The following is a 20,689-nucleotide window of genomic DNA, read 5'->3' as shown; positions in this document are numbered from 1 at the left end:
AGATAGGGCCTGGCCCTTGAAGGAGCCAACATGAAAGACAAGATAAAATACATATCTGCTGTGGGCCAGACCTCAAGACAAAAGATTAAACAAATGCACCTATGTACCTCCCTAGGGATGGACATCAGGGATTAATATTCTAAATAGGAAACCATCACAAGAATCTCTGACCCAACCCCCTACAGGAAAAGCCCCTGTTCTGTATTTATGCCTGCTTGCTACATGACTCACTTTCCTATTTGATCCCAATTTAATCAATTTTACCTGAACAATTCTTATTGGCTGACCATAGTTTTGTCCATTTTTGCCCTACCTTGGACCTGCCTCACCTCGGGGCTTTGCTCTATGAAAGTCATTAGAGAAGACAGCATCTTGGGTAACCCACTGAGGCCCCTCTTCTGTCCCTCTCTTGGACAGAAGCTTTCTTTTTTTTTCCCTCAATAAATATATTCTGCTCTTCAAAAAACAAACAAACAAACAAAAAACCCAAAGGCACAGCTGGATTAAAGGAATAACTTCTAATGTTCTGTACCACAGAAAGTTTTTTGTTTTTGTTTTTGTTTTTGTTTTGTTTTTTGGTACTGGGAATTGAACTCATGACCTGAGGTTTGCCAGGCAAATGCTTATGCCACTGAACTATATCTCCAGCCCCAGAGAAATGTATTATGGTTTACAACAATTGATTGTATATTTCAAAATAGCTGGAGAGGATTTTGAATGTTCCCAGCATGAAGAAATGATAAATAGTGGAGATGATGGATATGCCAATCATCCTGATTGACTCTGTATACAGGTATTGAAATATGTACCCCATAAATATGTACATTTTGCTGGGTGTGGTGGCACACCCCTGTAATCGCAGCACTTGGGAGGCTGAGGCAGGAGGATCAGTGGGAGTTGGAGGCCAGCCTGGGCTATATAGTGAGTACAAGGCCAACCTGAACTACATAGTGAGACCCTGTCTCAGAAAAAAAAAGGCAATAAATAAAAATTAGACTCCAAATACTTTAGGCAGACTGCTCGTTATGACTAAAATATGGTATGTTGTTTTTCCTTATTACAAATTATACTGCATCCACTGTAGAAAATGTGAAACATGAAAAAAGTATGAAGTAAGAATTTTCAAATATCAGATATAAAGTGTTCAGTTTGTTGGCATCTACTCCAGTCTTCTTTCCGTGCATACCTAGTTATTCACTGAATAAACGCTGATAAAGAATCTACCATAGGGAAGAGACTGTGCTATGGACTGAGGTCAGATGGTGAGCTAAGGAGATGTGGGCCACGTCTGCAGCAGGGACAGGCAGTTCAGCAAGCCATGGTGATGAATCTGGTTGATGGCAACACGGCGTAGCCCAGTGCACCAGGCATTCTGAGCAGGCGCATTTCACCTAGTTTGGGAGTGAACCAGCTCTAAACCACGATGCCTAACTCCGGCTAGGCTTAGTATTTTGTAACACAGAGGTAGTATACTTTATTGGACCAGTCTTTCTGAGTACTGATCATCAAGACTGTTTTTTACTTCTATAAATAAATTCTGCACTGAGCCACATACACAATTCAAACCATCACGCTTAATGCTTATTTTTAGAATTAAACTTGAAAAGCAGTATTATAAATTATATGGACATAATGATTTGATACTCAGGCTATTAAGATGAAAAAATTGCTCAGTTTTTTCTTCCAACATGTTCCCTGTTTTTTCAGCACTCTGTAATTACGTTTTTTTTTTTTTTTGGTGGTGGTGGTGGTGGTGGTATTGAGGATTGAACCCAGGGAGTGCTGAGCTACATCCCCAGCCCCATTTTCCCTCTTTAAAATTTTATTTGGAGACAGGGTCTTGCCAAGTTGCCCAGGCTGGCCTTGAATTTGTGGCCCTCTTGCCTCAGCCTTCCAAGTAACTGGGATTACGGGTGTGTGCTACCTTGCCTGACTTACACTGATGGCTGTTATTGCACAAAACATCACATATTCTAAGATGGTCTGTAGAGCACAAGGCAGGGCTCTTCCACTGTCAAACAGACACTATTAACCCTCTCTTTCCCACATCAGGATTTAAGGGCTTTCTTGCACAGGGCCTTCAAAGCCCCCAGTGTACCTTCTTTAGCTAGAAAAAGGTACCTGCTTTGGGTGGGTACAGTTTCAGGACCTACAGATTAACAAGCAGAAGTGCTTGAAAGAAACACAAAAGCTCCTTTTCCTCTATGATAAAAGAGTAGCGGGTGAGTACCCCTTCTGTCGTGATGTAGCACTTGGCAGGCAAAGCCCAGCCTGCATTTCCACCCTGCCTCTTTCCTTAACAGGTAGCTTTGTGCCATGCACAAAGGGCACAACCACACACAACGGGCCTACTCTTTTGGTTTCTCTTAGTGACTCTGATCTTGTGGCACCTGTCTGGATAATCTTCCCATCTAGAAAACTCCTCCTCATCATTAAGGCACAGCCCAGTGTTGCTGCGCATCTCCCTGCTTCCCACCTCTGGTATGCGACACTCCTTTCACAGCCTTCCAGGCGGGGCCTTGGCAGCACAAAACCTGTCTTGTTAGCTTTGCCTCCTTCACGGGCAACTCAGTCCTGACGCATTAAAGGTGCTGCATTGGTTCACAGAAGGGAACATCTGCTCAGTTAGGATACCACTGGCTGATGTCTTTAGAAACTTTTGTTCTGACTAAAAAGATGTGTTCTTTGTAGTATATTTATATTTATAATATACAGTGATGTCTCCATTTACGAACACTTCTGTTTGCAAAGAATTTGGTTCACAAACAAAAGCCTTCAGCAAGAATTTTGCTTCCCTTAGCAAATTTTGCATCAGATGACAAACACAACCACAACCATCTCCCTCACACAAATATAAACGCAGCCATCTTCCCCAAAATCGTGAAACAAATTAAGTTCATAACCCGCGGTATCACTATGTATGTATTTATATTAAAATATATACTTTAAAACTATATTAAATGAAAATTTAAGAATTGTTTATAACCAGATTTAATTTATATTATAAATCATTATATGATTGAGTATATATTATAACCATGTAAAGCAGAAACACAATCAAATATCAACTGTTTTAACATCTGTTGCATATCCTTTCATATTTTTTTGGTTTCTTTTTTTTTTTTTTTTTTTTTTTTTTTTTTTTTTTTTTTGGTTTTTCTCCGGTACCGGGAACCGAACTCACGACCTTGCACTTGCCAGGCAGGCGCTTTGCCGCTGAGCTAAATCCCCAGCCCCCCTTTCATATTTTTTTATTTGTAAGGGTATTTCATTTTTACAAAAATACAAGTTACAACACGTCTTGTTTTGTAACTATTTTTCAGTTAATAGATCAGGAATGGTTCTCTATAGCCATATTGATGTACTTTTTTTTTTCTCTTTCAATGGTTTCAGTCACATCATTTTGAGCATTGTTTAGTTTCTTGATTCTCCCAATTGCTAAATATCTAAGTATCTTGCTTGTATTCCTGTTCTGGTGCTTTTTGTTATTATTAATTGATTAGTGTGGGGCTGGGGATCAGCCTGGGCCTCAAGCATGCTAGACAAACACTCTACAACTGAGCTATAGCCCCAGACCTACTGGAATTTATTATTATTATTATTTTATTTTATTTTTTTATTTTTTATTTTTTTGGTTTTTTTCTAGTACCAGGAATCAAACTCATGACCTTGCGCTTGCCAGGCAGGCACTGTGCTGCTGAGCTAAATCCCCAGCCCCTGGAATTTCTTATTATTATAGAAGTGTTATCCTAACCAATCCTATATTTTTTGTCCACTTGCCTGAGTCATTTCTTAAATTTTTAGAAATGAAAATACTCAAAGGGTATCCCTATTTCAGTCACTTTTTAATAGATCGTGCCAATTTGTCTCTCTCTAATTGACTGGGCTTGGGAAGCCAGTCTGTGTCCTATTCATCATCACCCAATGCTGAGCTCAGTGCTCTGCAAATAGTGGCTGCTCATGGTTTGTTGAATGAATAATAAATTGAATAACTCAAATAAACAGGTCTTTGTTATAAGAGTAAAATGGTGCCATTGTGGTCCAAAAGGTCTACAATTGGTACTTGGCCTCTTCTATAGATCTGTTGCCTACTTGGTAATAATATGTTAAATTTTTTATTTCTGAGAAGGGGTTGTTTTCTACACTATAATGAAAACAAAAACATTTATACATTGGAGGAGAGTTAGTGCCAGGCTAGCTTTCTTTCTACGGCTGTGTTTTATGGCTTACATTCTAATTAAATGTGTATCTGGGCTGGGCATCAGAAATGCCAAAGCAAACAGAGAAAAAATCAGCAGGAGCAAAGTCTGAACCTGAGGGAATTTCTCTCCCACAGAACTTATTCCTTCCTTTCCCAATTTACATGTATCATTTTTTAAAAAAACCATTCATCCTTTCCAGACTTATGAATAATGCAAATTCATTCTGTTACCACTGTGATCCACTTTATTACTAGGATGCTAAGACACAGAATTTAAGTGACTTACATAAGGTCAGTCAATAAACTGGGACTCCTAGAGCAGAATAGTACTTCATGCTAATAAAAATAAAAAGAGTGCCCCTAAGAAAATCTGAAAAAAAAAAAAAAAAAGAAAAAAAAAAAAAAAGAAAGCAAGGAGGAGTGACTAGTTTTTCTGGATGTTAAAATACAATACACATTACTGTAACTAAAATAAATAACCCTGTATGACCTAATCACCTTCCAGATGCCCCGCCTTTGAATGCTGTCACAGTGGGGATTAGGTTGCAATGTATAAGTTCTAGGATTCTCTACATTCTCTATATGCTTGCAGTGCATATACATTGTCTATACCACAGGTAGCATATAGTAGGTGAAAAAGGCACGCATTCTCCCCTACAGCCTTCAGATGGAAGGTCCCCTGCTGATTTTGCCTCAGGGAGACCTGGATTGGGTTTCTGATGTAAAGAAGTGTAAGATAATACCTTTGCCTTGTTTTAAACCACTGAGTTTGTAGTAATTTATTGCAGCAGCAAAAGAAAAGCAATACAGGATATGCACAGGCACATTTATACCTTATAATCCCTTAGCACATCTAGCAGACATACCGTCTTCTCAGCCTTTTGTAGTATTTTAAAAGATCCCCTGAGTGTCACTGGAACTGATATGAAGCACAGGGTTTGCAGAGATATGCTGTGGATGCCATATCATAGCAAGGGAGGGGCCCTTTCCAAAAGGATTGGCCCAGGCTCCGAGCCACATTCTGTGGAGGGTGGACTGCACAAGAATAGCCTGCACCAATCAGTTTTGTATCTAGAGTAACACCGAAGTCTCTGCTTGTGGAGGAATGAGGCCCAACATTGAGACTGTTGTTACTATTTCTGGATGATGAGCTGTGCAAATCCAGGAGAAAACAATGGTATTTACACGTGGCTCTTCCAGATAAACAGGGCTTCTGCACGTACAATGGCCCTTACGGTTTCTCATATGTACTGTACCCGTCATTATGTGTGCACACAGTTTGTTATGTCACCACTACTGCCCATTCTAAACTTTCCTCAGCTTCAATCAGAGAACATTGCCTCCTTCTGCTTTGTGTGTATGCCATCAGTATCACTGGCCTGGGCGTCTGAGTGGTGCTCAAATTAAGTCAGGAGTGAGTGTGTATGTGTGAATACCCAGACCTTTAAGCAACGTTAATTAGCGCTGCTGAGATAACTTGTCAATGTGAGTGGAAAAGTAAAATGCCCCATAAACCTTTGTGTACCTTAAATTCCTAAAGTTAAAATTTCTGCAATAAAGTATGTATTTTTTATTTATCGTTATTATTTTTTTGTCTTTTTGAGACAGGGTCTCGCTATGCAGTTCAGGCTGGCCTTGAGCTCACTTTGTAGCCCAGGCTGGTCTTGAACTTGCAACGATCCTCCTGCCTCCCCCTCCCAAGTGCTGGGGTTACAGTCGTGTGCCACCACACCCATCTGGCAATAAAGTATGAATTTACTGTTCCACTCGACGATGCTTATTTCCTTATACCTCCTGCCAACACTAAGTATCATCAGTCTTTTCAAAATCTGCCAAACAGTATCCAAAATACCACTGCCATTGCCACCATCACCAAAAAAACTTCACTGTCGTTATGTTTTGCATTTTAGTTAAATTGAATGTCTTGGGATTTCCAATTAAGTGGATTACTTCTATAACTTACAATAATTATAACAATTTTCAGTAATAGAAATAAGCATTTCTTGATGTAACTGAAAGTAAAAGGTACTACGGTCACAAAATATCCTGAATCTCATTATAAAAAGACATCAAAGTCAACTTCTTTGTTCCTGTCTTTTTTTTTTTTTTTTTTTTTTGAGACAGGTCACCCTGTGCAGTTTAGGCTGGCCTTTATCACTTACATTTATACCAACATTTTGCTTTTCTAAAGTCATGATTTGGGCCCAGAGAAACCACAGGAAAACAAATGGAAATTTGTCTGCACGCTTGACCCCTATGCTATTATTTGACTAGCCAGATATGCTGTATGTCACACTCAGTAAACAGGGATCATAACACAACACGTTAAAAAAATCCTATTAAATTCCTCTTTGCACTCTATGAGCACCTAATGGCACCTGGAAGAGGGCACAAAAATATTTAAAGCAATGGACACTGACTGCCAAATGATGCATGAACACAATTACTTTCAGCTCTATACATTTCCAGTAAGAGCCAACTGCACACAGCAGGGAACAGACCAGCACGATTCTCGAAAGTGTTGGCGCACTGAAGCTACGCTCCTCCGTGTGGCACCCAAACCAGCCATCGGACTGAGAGTTGCTTCGACCCGCCACACACCGGAAGACTGCTCATTTCTAATTTGTAGGCTACACAGTTAGAATCATTATATTTTCATTTTACTGCTTCATTATCTGATGTAATTATATGAAAGTTTTCCCTTTAGGGAAAGTTTCATAGCACAATTTACTCAAATATTCATGCTTAAATGGCCCTGACACTTAAAATATGGATGGTAGCTATATTTAAAGGTTTTTACAGAATTTCATATCCAGGGTTTTGAAACTCATCTACTCTTTCTTCCTGATGTTTGCCTAGTTGCCTTAAATTGTGCTAGGTGTCTGTGAACTTTATAGCTCTGTTACATTATAAATGAGACTTTATGCATACAGGTAATGTGAGATGAGGAAAAACTGTTGTTTTCTTTCCAACAGAATATAAAAGGCTTTGGAGGAGGGTAGTGGGGATCAAACCCATCATTGTGTAGCTCTAGGAAACTCAAAGTTCACCAACCGTAACTCCCAGTACACAAAGTGTCAGAACCTCCTTGAAAGTTCACCTTAGTCATCCTGTTGGTTAGAACTTCTTCTCCAGGCCAGTTCTGAAAACTAACTTGTTATCAGTTGACAACACTTGGAGATGAGTAGAAAAAGAGTTCAGCGGGGGAAATTTTCTCAAAACCAGCAGGACCATCACAGGTGAAGAAAACAGTAGACTGGGGAGCTGACTGAAACACTGGGTAAACAGAAGATGCCTACAAGATGGAGCAACAACAAAAAAATGCAACTTTCAAACATTATGTTGCATTGATACACGGTATTACGCTGTTTTATTATGAGCAAGAACAAAGCAGTGGCATAGGGTGTTGGTTGTTGGCTTCCTAGATGTTCTAAGCACAGCTGTCAGGGAATAGGGTTAAGGCAGGAAATGAGATAAACTCACACATAAAACTTGTAGTTACTGTTTAAGCCAGGAGAGTAAATTTCCACAGTGAGAGTAAATTTCCACTCTAAAAAAGGAAAGTTGCACAATCCCCAAAATGCCAACGTGACCCTATATTTTAACAATATTCTCTTGGTTAGAGAAAGAAAAAGTAGAAAAAAGTTTTGCAACTTTGAAAGTTACACAAGACATTGACTTAATTTTTATGGTTTTCTTAAATCAGATGCTTTTTAAAAATCTCTAATTAAATTTGCCCCCATTATATAATTTTTTATTATTATACCAACCAGAGATATATAATCGTTACTCTTGAAAGATAAGATTCTAACATCAGTAATCCACAACTGATTGCAATCAATTTAACAGTAAAAATGAAGATAACTTCTCTAAAAAGCTTGAATCTTCCTAACAATTTATGGAATTCTCAATTTATAGAAATTTAACCTAATGTGCAAGAAAAATCTACTTTGGATAATTTTGAACCATCCATCATTTCTTAAAGAATAAGGCACACTATCACTAGCATTATAAATCACAAATCTGTATAAAAATCTGACGACAATAATGGCACATGTGCCAGAGCAAAGGCAGGTGCTCTAGAGTACTGACTTTAATACCAGAGTAACACAAAACTTGTGGTTTACAGCAATTAAATTTTCCTTCTTGGGTAAGGTTTATTCAATGTAACAGATCAGTCTGAAAGTACAAGGGAAAAAACAAAGACTTTTTCCTAAATCTACTTTATTTTAACTATTTCAAAAAAAAAATGTGCTTTGTATCTCAGTATCAAACAGACTTTTATTTATTTATTGGTCCCGGGCATCAAACTCAGGACCTTGTGCTTGGCAGGCAGGCACTTATGCCACTGAGCTATATCCCCGGCCTCAGACAGACTTTTAAACAATGACTTACTTAGTGTGATACTTTAGAACAGAGTGTAAACAAACCAATAGCAATTAAAATAACTTTAATGGCACAATCTGGAACTTACATTTGAAATGGTATTATTGATCATTACTTTTTTTGTGTGAATTCAAATTCAAGTATCAATATTTTGTTAATGCTATTTGTAACAAACACTTCATTAAACTTAGTTATATTTTTTAAAACAATTAAAACACCAACATGAGGTTCTTGGGCAAAGATACTAAAAAAATACAACTTTGGTGAAATTAACTATAGCAAACATGTTATAATCATTTCCTAAATTGATTTTTGGAATCATAACCTAGAACTAATGTTATTACAATGTTTTATGAATACATTTGCAAGCACTCTGAAGTAGATTTTGCCAGTAACCCCTGAAGTACTTTGCAAATTAAATTCAGTCAGGATCAATATAAATTAAACAAATACATGCCAGCCCTCACTGTACATCTTATTCATGATCTTTGGTCATTTCAAGGTTTAAATATCTCAGAAAAAATGTGGATACAAATATGGTGCTAATTTTCCATAAATTATCTGTACTAAAATTTAAACTTTTCATCAGGAAATGGACTTATTACATGTATAGTCCCAGATACTAATTGGATGCTAATCTAACAAAACTATTAGTAACATCAGGTAAACACAAACAGCAATGAAAATATATCATGGACTAAATCAAAGTCTAATATCTTACTAGAGTGACATAGAAGAAAAGTAGAAGTGTAACAAGTATAATTTAAAAATTATACCTGTTTTCTGAGCCAAGAGGAATCAGGAATCATAAAATTTTAAAAATATAAATACGGGGGCCTGGGGATTTAGCTCAGCGGCACAGAGCCTGCCCCGCAAGTGCAAGATCGTGAGTTCGATTTCCAATACCAAGGGGAAAAAAGTATATATATAAATACGTAACTTTGATTTATAAATTTGTTTTAATACTTCTACCCTTTATTATCAGCATTTGAACCATGTGCTTCTCCAAGAGTCATATAGTTACTTCAGACATCCATACGAATTCCATGATTTGAAGACATCTTTTGTCTGGTCCCTGTTAGACACATAATGAATGAACAGACGTGAGGTAAAGATGACGTGGTTATTACATAAAGCCAGAATGGCACAGGAGAAGTTTTTCCAAATGGGCATATCCATAAGCCATGACGAATTCCATCTCGAATGTGGTGTGAGGTCCAAGATATAAATAACATCCAGGGAAGAAAGTACCATGAGTCTTTGAGCTTGAAAAGATGCATAATACACTTCAGGGTCAGAGCCGCAATAGGTATCACAGTAGAACAGTGAAGGATAGGTCTTCGTGGAAGTGTCAAAGCAGCCTGGTTGAGGGGAAGAAGAGCTAGCATTATTTCCTTCTTGGAAAAATAATTTATAGCTGCTGCTTAATGTTTTGATATATCAAGAGTTTGTTGGAAACATAAGACACACAACATCTCAGAATATATACAGTATACCAAAACTATATAAAGCAAAGAAAATAAAAGTGTAAGCAAGATATTCTTTGCATGAGAAATGAGATTAATTTTTAAGTTTCCCACAACATGATCATAACTCATACTCTAAATATATTGTTTATGTAAAGTAAAATATTTTATGTATTTAATTAACATAATTTTACATATTTATGAAGTAAGGTGTGACATTTCAATACATCTATACAATGTGTGATGGACAGAGAGGGTAAATGGCACATCCATCACCTTAAATGTTTATCATTTCTTTGTGCTGAAAACATTCAAAATCCTCTCTAGGGGCTGGGGATTTAGCTCAGCGGCACAGCGCCTGCCTGGCAAACACAAGGTCATGAGTTTGATTCCCGGTACGGGAAAACAAAAACAAACAAACAAACAAAAACAAAAACAAAATCCTGTCTAGTAGCTATTTTGAATACACAATTAATTACTGTCAATCACCAGTCTACTGTGATATATGGAGCATTAGAAGCTACTGAACTGCAACCCTGTACTCATTAAACATCCTTTGTCCATCCCAACCATCACCTGTATTTATAAAGAATTCTCTGGAATTTCTAAAAGCATTACAAAAAAACTCATAACCAGTACAATATTCTTTGATTAACTCCATAAAGTTAAGAAGATTTGTTAACTTTTTAAAATTACTGCAAAAAATATACTATTTGAAGAAATTGAAAATTTTGCTCAACCCATGAATGGTCCGTGAGGTTTTGTTCCCATCTACTTTAAAGGCTGATTTACAGACAGATAATTCATAATAAAGAGAAAGTTGAGAACATGAGTACAGCTGAGAAGTTGGGTGCAGTGGGGTACATGTCTGTAATAGCAGAAATCTGAGGGGCTGAGGCATGGGCAACGTAGCATGACCCTGCCTCAAAATAAAAAAGGGCTGGGGATGTAGTTCAGTCTGAGGGCCCTGAGTTTCAATCACAGTACTAGAAAGGAAGGATGGATGGGAGGGAGGGAGGGGAAAGGAAGGAAGGAGAGAGGAGAAAAGAATAGAGAGGAGGAGAGGAGGCAGGAGCAAAAGAAAGGAAAGAAGAGAAAAAGGAAAGAAGGAAAGAAAGTGAGAGGGAGAGAGAAGAGGAGGAGGAGGTAGAGGAAAGAAGTGAGGATAGTGATGATTGTCTAAATCTGAATCTCTCTACATAGCCTCCCAAAACTTACAGAATAGGAAAGACATGTGAAACTACACAAATCCCAAGACCCTCAGAATAGCTAGAAATCAAAGAATGTTCAAACTTCATATTATCTGTAAGTATTAAAACAAACACCAAATTAGTGAGCTCTCAAGCTCATGAAATTACCACCACAAGACTGGAAAAACTGTGTTGAAGAGAGAAAGGAAATCTAAGATGGATATGAAAAAACCCCTAGAAAGAGGAAGTTCAAATTAAGTGTGAGAACATTGGAAAGGGTCCTGGTAGATCATAGCATTGACTGCAGAGGAAAGATTTATAGGTGTGCATGACTAAAGGCTTTGAATGGCAGATTCCAAAAAAGATGGTAAAGTGAAGGGAAAGGTGCCTTTTGGAGATTGGGAGATGCAGGAAAAAATAGTGAAAGGAAAAAATTTAGTTTCCTGACACCCCCCCCGCAAAAAAAAAGGAAAAGAAAAAAACCTGGACACATGTCTTCCCACCACCACATAAAAAAAAAAAGTCATCCATTAGAAAGACTGTACCTTGACACATTGTCAAAGTAGACTACTATTTAGCGGGGAATCTTATAAACTCACTCCCATCAAACTAGTATTCTTTAATGCCCACCTGCTGACAACATCAAAGAGTTTACTCTACACTCTTCCTTTCCCCTTTCTTTCCACATTTTAGGTGTTTTAAGTCTACTCCAATAGAATACGTAATATTCTTGTATTATTATTCTACTTGTCCCCATTTTTGCTTTTAAACTGTATATCTACAAAAATTAAGGTCAGCATCAGTCCTTTTGTGGGCATTCCCTTAACTAAGAACGTCTCTAAAAAAGGATTCATGTAATATCTTGAAGAGAAGTGATGAAATAGACTAAATCTTTTTTTTTTTATGGTTGTTGTAGGAAACACATAATAATAAACATACATTATGAAATAGGATAGGAACAATACAAACTTAACACAGTTATGGATAGATTAGTAGGAAAATATCAATGGCTGCTGTAATACGTGGTGGTATCTTCAAAGTGGTTTCTCAGGAAGACAGAGATATGCAAGAAGGATCTAATAAGTAGTTACAGCCTAAGGGTTGTCAAAAATAGCATATTACCTCCTCACCAGTGACTCCTTTCATTGAGGTATGAAAAAAAAAACCAAACCAAAACAAAAACACCCAAGCATAGTTAATTACACTCAGCATAGAAACAAAGATAAAAATAATCTAATAAACGGCTATGCTGCAATGTCCCCAAGAAACAACAGTTTAAATGAAAATTTAGTAAGACATTTTGAAAAAAGACAGGAAAACAACTGAAAGTACAAAAATGAAAGAAAGAGGGAAAATAATGCTGAAATGGAAGACAGGCAGAAAAGATACAGCATATGTATAATTCAAATCCCTAAAGAAGAAAAACAAAAGAGTGGGATAGAATTAGTATTTAAAGTTATACTCAAAGAAAACTCAGAAAATAAAAGGCTTGAGTCTACATATTAAAGAGTCCAAATTTAAAAACTGACTCAATGATAAACTTAAAGACAGTTTAGTCAAACTATTAACATACAGGAAAAATTATTAAGGCCTCCAAGCAAAAAGATCAAATAACATATTAAGGCAAAAAAAACAAACAAACACATATTAAGGCAAGTATATTAAATTAACATCAAGCTTCTCAAAAACAAAAAAAGAAAGGCTGGGGATATAGCTCAGTGGCATAGTGCCTGCCTGGCAAGTGTGAGGTCGTGAGTTCAATTCCAGGTACAGAAAAAAAAACAAACAATAAAAAAAAACAAGAGCAAATAACAAAAAACAAAGTGAGGTAACAAAGGCACATTTTCAACATCCTCAAGGAAAGAAGTTGTGAGCCAAGGATTTTATATTTAGCCAAGCTGTTCGTTAAATATCAAGGCTATGGTAGCTATAATTTTAGTAATAATATATAGTTCTAATAATGGCAATAAACAGGCAACAGTTCACAGAAAATTTTGTAACCTTCTTGAGTAATCTGTAATGTTTTACTTAATCAAGAAATTAATTTGAAAACCTGAACAAAAGGATTGATAATAAGCACTAATATATTTAAATATAGACAAAAGGTGAAAAATACAGTGGAGATGTGAGTGTAAAAGTAATACATAAATATTGTATAGTCTGAGAAAGAAGAGATAAAGCAACTAAAAATTAGAGAGAAGGAGGAAAGCAAAAAGCAAAAAAAGCTCAATGATTGTCTAGTTCAGAGTTAAAAATACTATGAAAAATGAACAAATCATATAATAAAAGGTTCATTAAGAACATTGAGGTCTGTATATATTAGAAAAAATTTTTAAGTACAAGAGTAACACTAAATGGCTTTTTAAAAATTTTATGGAGAAAAGGTAAAGCAAAATTTTGTAACAAAATAATAGGAGAATAACAATAGTTAATAGGAGAATAACAATAGTTAATACTTTACATGTTGTTATATTTAACATAGTTGCTCAGGGTACAAGATATGGGCATAAAAATTTTTCCAATCAATATTAGCACAAACCTTCCTTTTTAATGAACTAAGATACACTAATAGTATAACTGACTTGCATTTTTTCCCTTTTCCCTACTGGCCTTTCCCCTTTCACCCATCCTAGTTCCTTTTTACTTTTGAACAATTTCTTACCATTTCACAATATCTACTGTAAATTTTAGAACTTATTTACTCTTTCAGTTTCTCAAACCAGGGAGACAATATGATGTTTACACATGTGATTCTGATTTATTTCACTTATGAGTATCGTCTCAAGCTGCATCCATTTACCTAAAAAGTCTCCAGTTTATCCTTCTTTCTGGCTGAGTAATACCCCATTGTATAAAAAGAACACATCTTTTTTATCCCTTCCTCAGTTGATGGGCATTTGGGTTGTTTTCAAGATTTAACCTTTACAAATTGTGTTGCTATAAACATGGGAAGATACCCAGAAGGGGAATAGCTCAGTGCAATGGGACCTCTAATCCAAATTTTTTGAGCAATCTCCACACTGATTTCCATAGTGGTTGGACAAGCCTACACTTCCACCAACAGTGGAGAAGGGTTCCTTATTGGTTAATTTCTTGATGATACCCATTCTTTCTGGGGTGAGATGGAATCTCAGCGTTGTTCTAATTTGCATCTCTTGAATGACCAGTGATGTTGAACGCTTTTTCATATTTGTCATTTGTATTTCTTCATCTGATAAGTGTGTGTACTCATCTCAGATGCCCATTTTTTGATTGGGTCTTTGAATTTGGGGGAATGATTTTTTTCAGTTCTTTATATGTTCTAGAGAGAGGTCCTTTGTCTGAGGGACAATTGGCTAAAAATTTTTCCCACTCTGTGGGTTGTCTTTTTACTCTGTTGATTTTTTTTTTTTGCTATACAAAAGCTTTTTAATAAGATGAGATCCCAGTTATTGATTTTTTTGAAGTATTTCCTGTGCAGTCTGGGTTTTGTTCAAGAATTCTCTGCCTACACCTCTGTCTTCAAGATTTCTATCTACTTTCTCTTCCAGTAGATTTAATGTTTCTGTTTTGGTTTTTTTTGTTGTTGTTGTTTCTGTTTTAATATTTACATATTTGATCCATTTCACTTAAGTTTGGTGTATGGGGACAGATATGGGTCTAGTTTTAGTCTTCGGCATGTAGAGAGCCAGTTTTTCCAGCACCATTTATTAAAGGGGCCATCTTTCTTCCAGTGAACATGTTTGGCCCCTTTGTCAAAGATTAGGTGGCTGAGTGTATTTGTAGTTGTGTATGTATCTTCTAATCTGTTCCACTGGTCCTCAGGTCTGTTTTTTGGCCAGTATCATGCTGATTTTATCACAGTAGCTTTGTAGTGTAATTTCGAGTCAGGGATTGTGATGCCTCCTGCCTTGCCTTTGTTGCCCAGGACTGCCTTTGCGATTCTAGATCTCTTCTGGTTTCAGATGAATTTTAGGAATGTTTTCTCTAGTTCTATAAGATATGCTAATGGTATTATGATTGGGATTGCATTAAATCTGTACAACAATTTTGGGAGTATGGCCATTTTCACAATGTTGGTTCTTCCTATCCATGAGCAAGAGATATCTTTCCATTTTCTGATACGCTCTTCAATCTCCTTTTTCAGAGTACTGTAATTTTCAATATATACATCCTTTACTTCCTTTATTAAAGTATTTCATTTTTTTTGCACGTTATTGTGAAGGGTGTGGTTTTCCTAATTTCTCTCCCAGTGAGTTTGTTGTTTGTGTACAGGAACTCTATTGATTTTTTTAGTCCTGACTTTGAATCTAGCCTGGCTACTGAATTTGGTGTAGAAGTCTTTTGGTGGAGTTTTTGAGGTCTTCTATGTAGAGTATCATGTCATCTGTGAATAATGACAATCTAACTTCTTCCTTTCCTATCCTTATTCCTTTTATTTCTTTCTCTTATGTAATTGCTCTGGCTGATGTTTCAAGAACTATACTGAATAGGAGTCATGATAGTGGACATCCTTGTCTTGCTCCTGATTTTAGAGTGAAAGCTTTCAGTTTTGGTCCATTTAGTATGATGTTGGCTGTTGGTTTGTCATAGATGACTTTTATCAGATTGAGATAAAGACCCTGTATTCTGATTTTCTGTAGGGTTTTTATCATGAACAACTGTTGGACTTTGTCAAAAACTTTTTCTGCATCTATTGAGATGATCATGTGTAAATGACCTTCTCAAATAACAAAAGAAAACTAAAACAATAAAATGTCAAAGATAATACTTCATATAGAGATAGAAATACAGCAAAAATACAATACACATAATCACAACATGAAATAATGGCTGAATTTTGACTAAATAAATCAATCATATCTATAAATATGAATGTATTTATCTCTCATTAGAAGAAAAAGGGGCTGGAGATTTAGCTCAGTGGCACAGTGCCTGCCTGGCAAGCGCAAGGTCATGAGTTCGATTCCCAGTACCAGAAAAAAAACAAAAAAAAAAAGAAAAAGACTTTCAATTTGGTTCACAAACTCAAATCTAATTATATGCTGTGCATCAAAAACACACTAAAAATAAAATTCAGAAAAACTAAACAGGAGGATGATATGGCAGACAAATGGAAAAAAGAAGAAACAAGGATGTGATACTGATATTAAGCAATTGGAATTCAAGTGAAAAGCATTAAAGGTGACTTTTAATCCACTACACTGATGAAAATGAAACCTGAGGAAGAAATGTGCTCTGCCAACACCACACAGCCAAGAGTCAAACTCAAGTCTCCTGATTCCAGTTTTTTGTTTTTTTGTTTTTTTTTTTTTGTTTTTTTTCCGGTACCGGCAATTGAACTCAGGACCTTGCGCTTGCTAGGCAGGCACTGTGCGCTGAGCTAAATTCCCCGCCCCCTGATTCCAGTCTTAAGCAAAACCATTATGCTACTTCCTCATAAAGCAAAAGAAATTAAAATTTGTCTTTCATCAGTAATTTCTGATCCCTTTCTCGTTAAGTTTCTTGAAAACTAAGACAACTTCTAAGAAATGACTGCTCCTTGATACATAACAGGAAGAAGTGATCATTTTTCATTCATTCAACAAATATTTACTGAACACCTAACCAGGTGACCCAGGCACTGTCCCAAGGCCAGTGGTTTACAAAGCAGGCAAAGGCTTCGATCTGCAAGGTGGGATCTATGTTTCCTTCCTAAACATTTACAGAGTCTAATCATGCAGAACACTGGCAAATCTTTGCAGTTAGGATATATGATCTGTTTCAGGTTTAGTTCACCTGTGAGGCAGGTCATCGTATAAGCTAAACCCCTGAGTGCCTCAGTGAAATTCTTCAACGTCTCCTCCAGGAACTGTATTCTAGCTAGTCCACTGAAACACATGTCTTTGGTTCCCAGAGGGACTGGAGGAATGAATCCATTTATGTCATTCCCCAGTACTGAGAATCATAAAGCTATTCCACTTTCATGGCACACTACTATACCCCCACACACACACACAGAATAAGGACAGAATTTTTATTTTTTATTTTTTTTTTTGTCTTTTTGAGACAGGGTCTCGCTATGGAGTTCAGACTGGGCTTGAGCTCACTTTGTAGCCCAGACTGGTCTCTAACTCACAAGGATCCTCCTGCCTCAGCCTCCCAAGTGCTGGGATTACAGGCGTGCGCCACCTCGCCCGGCAAGGACAGAATTTTAAGTGTAGTCTTGAAGACAGAACACTGATACAGAAAGAACCAGGACAGTGCTGAGAATGACATCCCTTAATTTAAACTAAGTAACAGAGTTTGCAGGTATATCCTCTGCAAGCCAGCACTGAACTGTCAGGCACAACTAGTGAGTGCAAACTGTGTGTGTGTACGCAGAGCTTTTGACAGCAAATAATGTGATTAGCAACACGTCTCTATGCATCTTTGGGGAAGTATGAAGTGCTTTAAAAACCTGAATGAATGGGTTTTCTTACTTTAAAATAAGATGAATCCTGACTCCAGATGATGCTGTGAAGATTAGTGTGATGGTACTAAAGAAATTAGAGATAAGAAGAATTAAACATATATGCTTCTTACCTTTAAAGACAAGGATCCAGCTAGAAAAAAGTGGTCCACATCGATAACAGAGGCCAAAAATCCAGCTAAAATTACTTCTCCAAAGTCAGTCTTCTTCTTGATGCCAGTGACTATTGCCCATGACCACATCCCAATTACACCATGTACTGCATTATCTGAAAGGGCACGGAGCCAGTCATTTTGCTGAATTATGGAAAACTGAAGAAGTCTGTCGGCTACTAGGCAAAACATCCCCAGACCAAAGCTGGAAATAACAGATTCAGTGCCACAAGACTGGAGTAGCGCAGGAGTCTTCTCAGCCTCAGATGCCATCATAAGCAATGTATTAGTATATACTGGGAGCCATTGGGAACAATCTCTTCTTGCTTGTTTTCACAAACAGTACCCTAAAACAGAAAGCAGACAATATTAATGAGGATTATAGACTGCTACATAATAACTTGATAAAACAATATCATCAATAATTTCACAAATATAAAACCAAGTTATAGAAACTAGCATCTCTTACACATTATATATACAGTACAGCAGGTGAACAAGGATAATAGACTAAGTCTGTAGGAACAACAGTTTACACAGCACAAGGAGAATTCCAGAAAGCCCACTGACTGTAATGCATTACCCTGAGGTTACCAAGTCCACCATGTAGTAGCCATCCATTGCATCTCTGTACTTAACGACAACTTGCTATGTGCTGACAGTGTCTCCTTTCTTCGGGAAAACTGCTTATCACAATACCTAAACTTTGGATATTCTAATTAGAATTCCCTGTCTGCCTAGTAACCGTGGTTACTGTAGTGATGAAAGTCACCAAAACTGGGCCTGTCACATATACTCTTCAGAATTTCCCAAAGTGGGGCTGCCGAGGAAAGTGGCTTTTCTTGCAGGCTATGGGCTCCTATATGTGAAACAGCCTAGAAAAATAAAATCTCAGAGAGTCATAAAGAAAAACCACTAAGAGAATCATGAGGACGTCAAGTCCTTAGGCCTGATTTCAGGTTCTCAGAGCTGCTCTATTTCCTGCAGCTCACTCTTCATTTGTAAGCGCTAACCAACTCAATAAACTGTCTATTCATTTATTGTCTTGATATTAAAAGACAAGAACAATTCTGTGTTTAGCCCTTACCTGCCAAAGACTATTGAATTTATTTGTACAGTTACAGTTATCAATATTGTGCAATACTTGAAGATTTGTTTAATATTACTTGGTTTTAATTCAGACTAAAAAATAATGATTTATTAAAAGTGACAGCTTCCATTCTACAATAAAAATCTCATACAGCTCTTTATTTACACTCTAAAACAAATATAGAAGTGTAAAAGATCTAGCCTAAGAAAAGAACATTGAAGAAAGAGGAACTAAGATGGGAGACTTAGACTATCTGATTTTAAGTCTTATTATAAAGCTTTATGCTAGAGTAATCAAGATAGTGTGGTACTGGTATAAAGGTAAGTAAGTGAATTGATGCAACAGAATTGAGGAACTGCTCAAAAGGAAAGAACAACGGGTGGGGGAAAAGAGAAAAAGAAGGGGAAAAAAGATATGTATATATACACAAGATAGCTAAGATAATTATATTACTAATTTCTATTAGGTCATTGAAAGGAACTATCAATGCTTATATTCTTTGATCGATTTTGCATACCTGTACCTGGTAATCTAAGCAACTACTTTGAAGATAATTATATGCAATATAATAACCATTGTTAAGTTCCTATCATCTTATTTTGAAATTCTGTATCATCATTACCAGTTTTTTTTCTCTTTTTTTGTGTGTCTCTTTAAAATAAAAAAAAAAAATACAGTGGGACTGGAGAATTACCAACACATACATGGCTGATTAGTTTTTGACAAAGGTCCATAGATAAGTCAACAGAAAAAAGAATATTCTTTTCAGAATATGGTGCTAGAACAACTGGATTTCTATATGGAAAAATAATGAACTTCTGAGCTGGATGTGGTGGTGCATGCTTATAATTCCAGTACTCAGGAGGCTGAGACAGGAAGATTTCAGTGGCAGGAAGATTGCAGTGAATTTGAGGCCAACCTGGGCTACATAGTGAGTGGGAGGCAAACCTGGGCTATACAGAGAGACCCTGTCTCAAAAAGTCAGACCAAACACCGCCCCCGCAAAAAAAAAACACCAACAAAAATGAACTTCAGTCTGTAACTTACTCCATATGGAAAAACTAACTCAGAATAAATCACAGACCTAGATGTAAAATATAAAACTATAAATTTCTGGAAGAAAAGATAATAGAATACTGTTTGTGACCCTGGATGATTCAGCGTTCTTAGATACAATATTAAAAGCCTGATCTAATAAAAATTTGATAAACTGAACTCCATAAACACTACAAACTTTTGTTCTTTAAGGACAATGTCAAGAAAATGAAAAATAAGACAGAGACCAGCTGTGGTGATGCACACCTGTAGTCCCAGCACTCATGAGGCCAAGGCAGAAGGGTTGTAGCAAATTTGAGGCCAGCCCAGGCTGAAATTTGAGGCCAGCTCTGGCCCAGCCCAGACCAGCCTGAACTGCACAGTGAAACCCTGTCTCAAAAAGACCAACTACAACAACAAAAAAAGCCACAGAAGTTATTTGCAAAGCTTATACTTGGGGCTGGGGATTTAGCTCAGCAGCAAAAGCGCCTGCCTGGCAAGTGCAAGGTCGTGAGTTCGGTTCCCGGTACTGGAGAAAAACCAAAAAAAAAGCTTATACTTAATAAGTACCTTATTTCTAAAGTAAGAATTCTTAAAATACAATGATAGAAAAACAAGCAAACCAATACAAAAATGGGCAAAGGATTTGAAAAAGCACTTTACCAAAGGTGATATGTACATAGCTAATATATAAACAAAATACCGTCAACATAACTATTATTGTTTTTTTTTTTTTTTT

General features: G+C 36.8%; 1 protein-coding gene across 3 annotated transcripts in view; it reads right to left on the bottom strand.

The window, feature by feature from the left end:
• Positions 1-9,476: 9,476 nt before the first annotated feature.
• The window catches only part of LOC102030681 (chromosome unknown open reading frame, human C5orf28), a 22,622-nt gene continuing 11,409 nt past the window's right edge, over positions 9,477-20,689 (bottom strand). For 2 of the 3 annotated variants that reach the window (XM_005392738.2, XM_005392736.2), the window contains exons 2-3: positions 17,787-18,172; positions 9,477-9,948 (exon numbers count right to left, since the gene is read on the bottom strand). In XM_005392738.2, coding sequence (XP_005392795.1) covers positions 9,613-9,948; positions 17,787-18,101 — 651 coding nt within the window. In that variant the 5' untranslated portion in view covers positions 18,102-18,172 and the 3' untranslated portion in view covers positions 9,477-9,612. Of the gene's footprint in view, positions 9,949-17,786; positions 18,173-18,408; positions 18,486-20,689 lie in introns of those variants that run through there. The other variant, XM_005392737.2, reaches the window with a different exon arrangement.

The sequence above is a fragment of the Chinchilla lanigera genome, unplaced genomic scaffold, assembly GCF_000276665.1.
Source record: "Chinchilla lanigera isolate Chin_1 unplaced genomic scaffold, ChiLan1.0 scaffold00045, whole genome shotgun sequence".
NCBI lineage: Eukaryota > Metazoa > Chordata > Mammalia > Rodentia > Chinchillidae > Chinchilla > Chinchilla lanigera.
The sequence above is the reverse complement of the archived record's forward strand: the minus strand, read 5'-3'. Positions and strand labels throughout refer to the sequence as shown.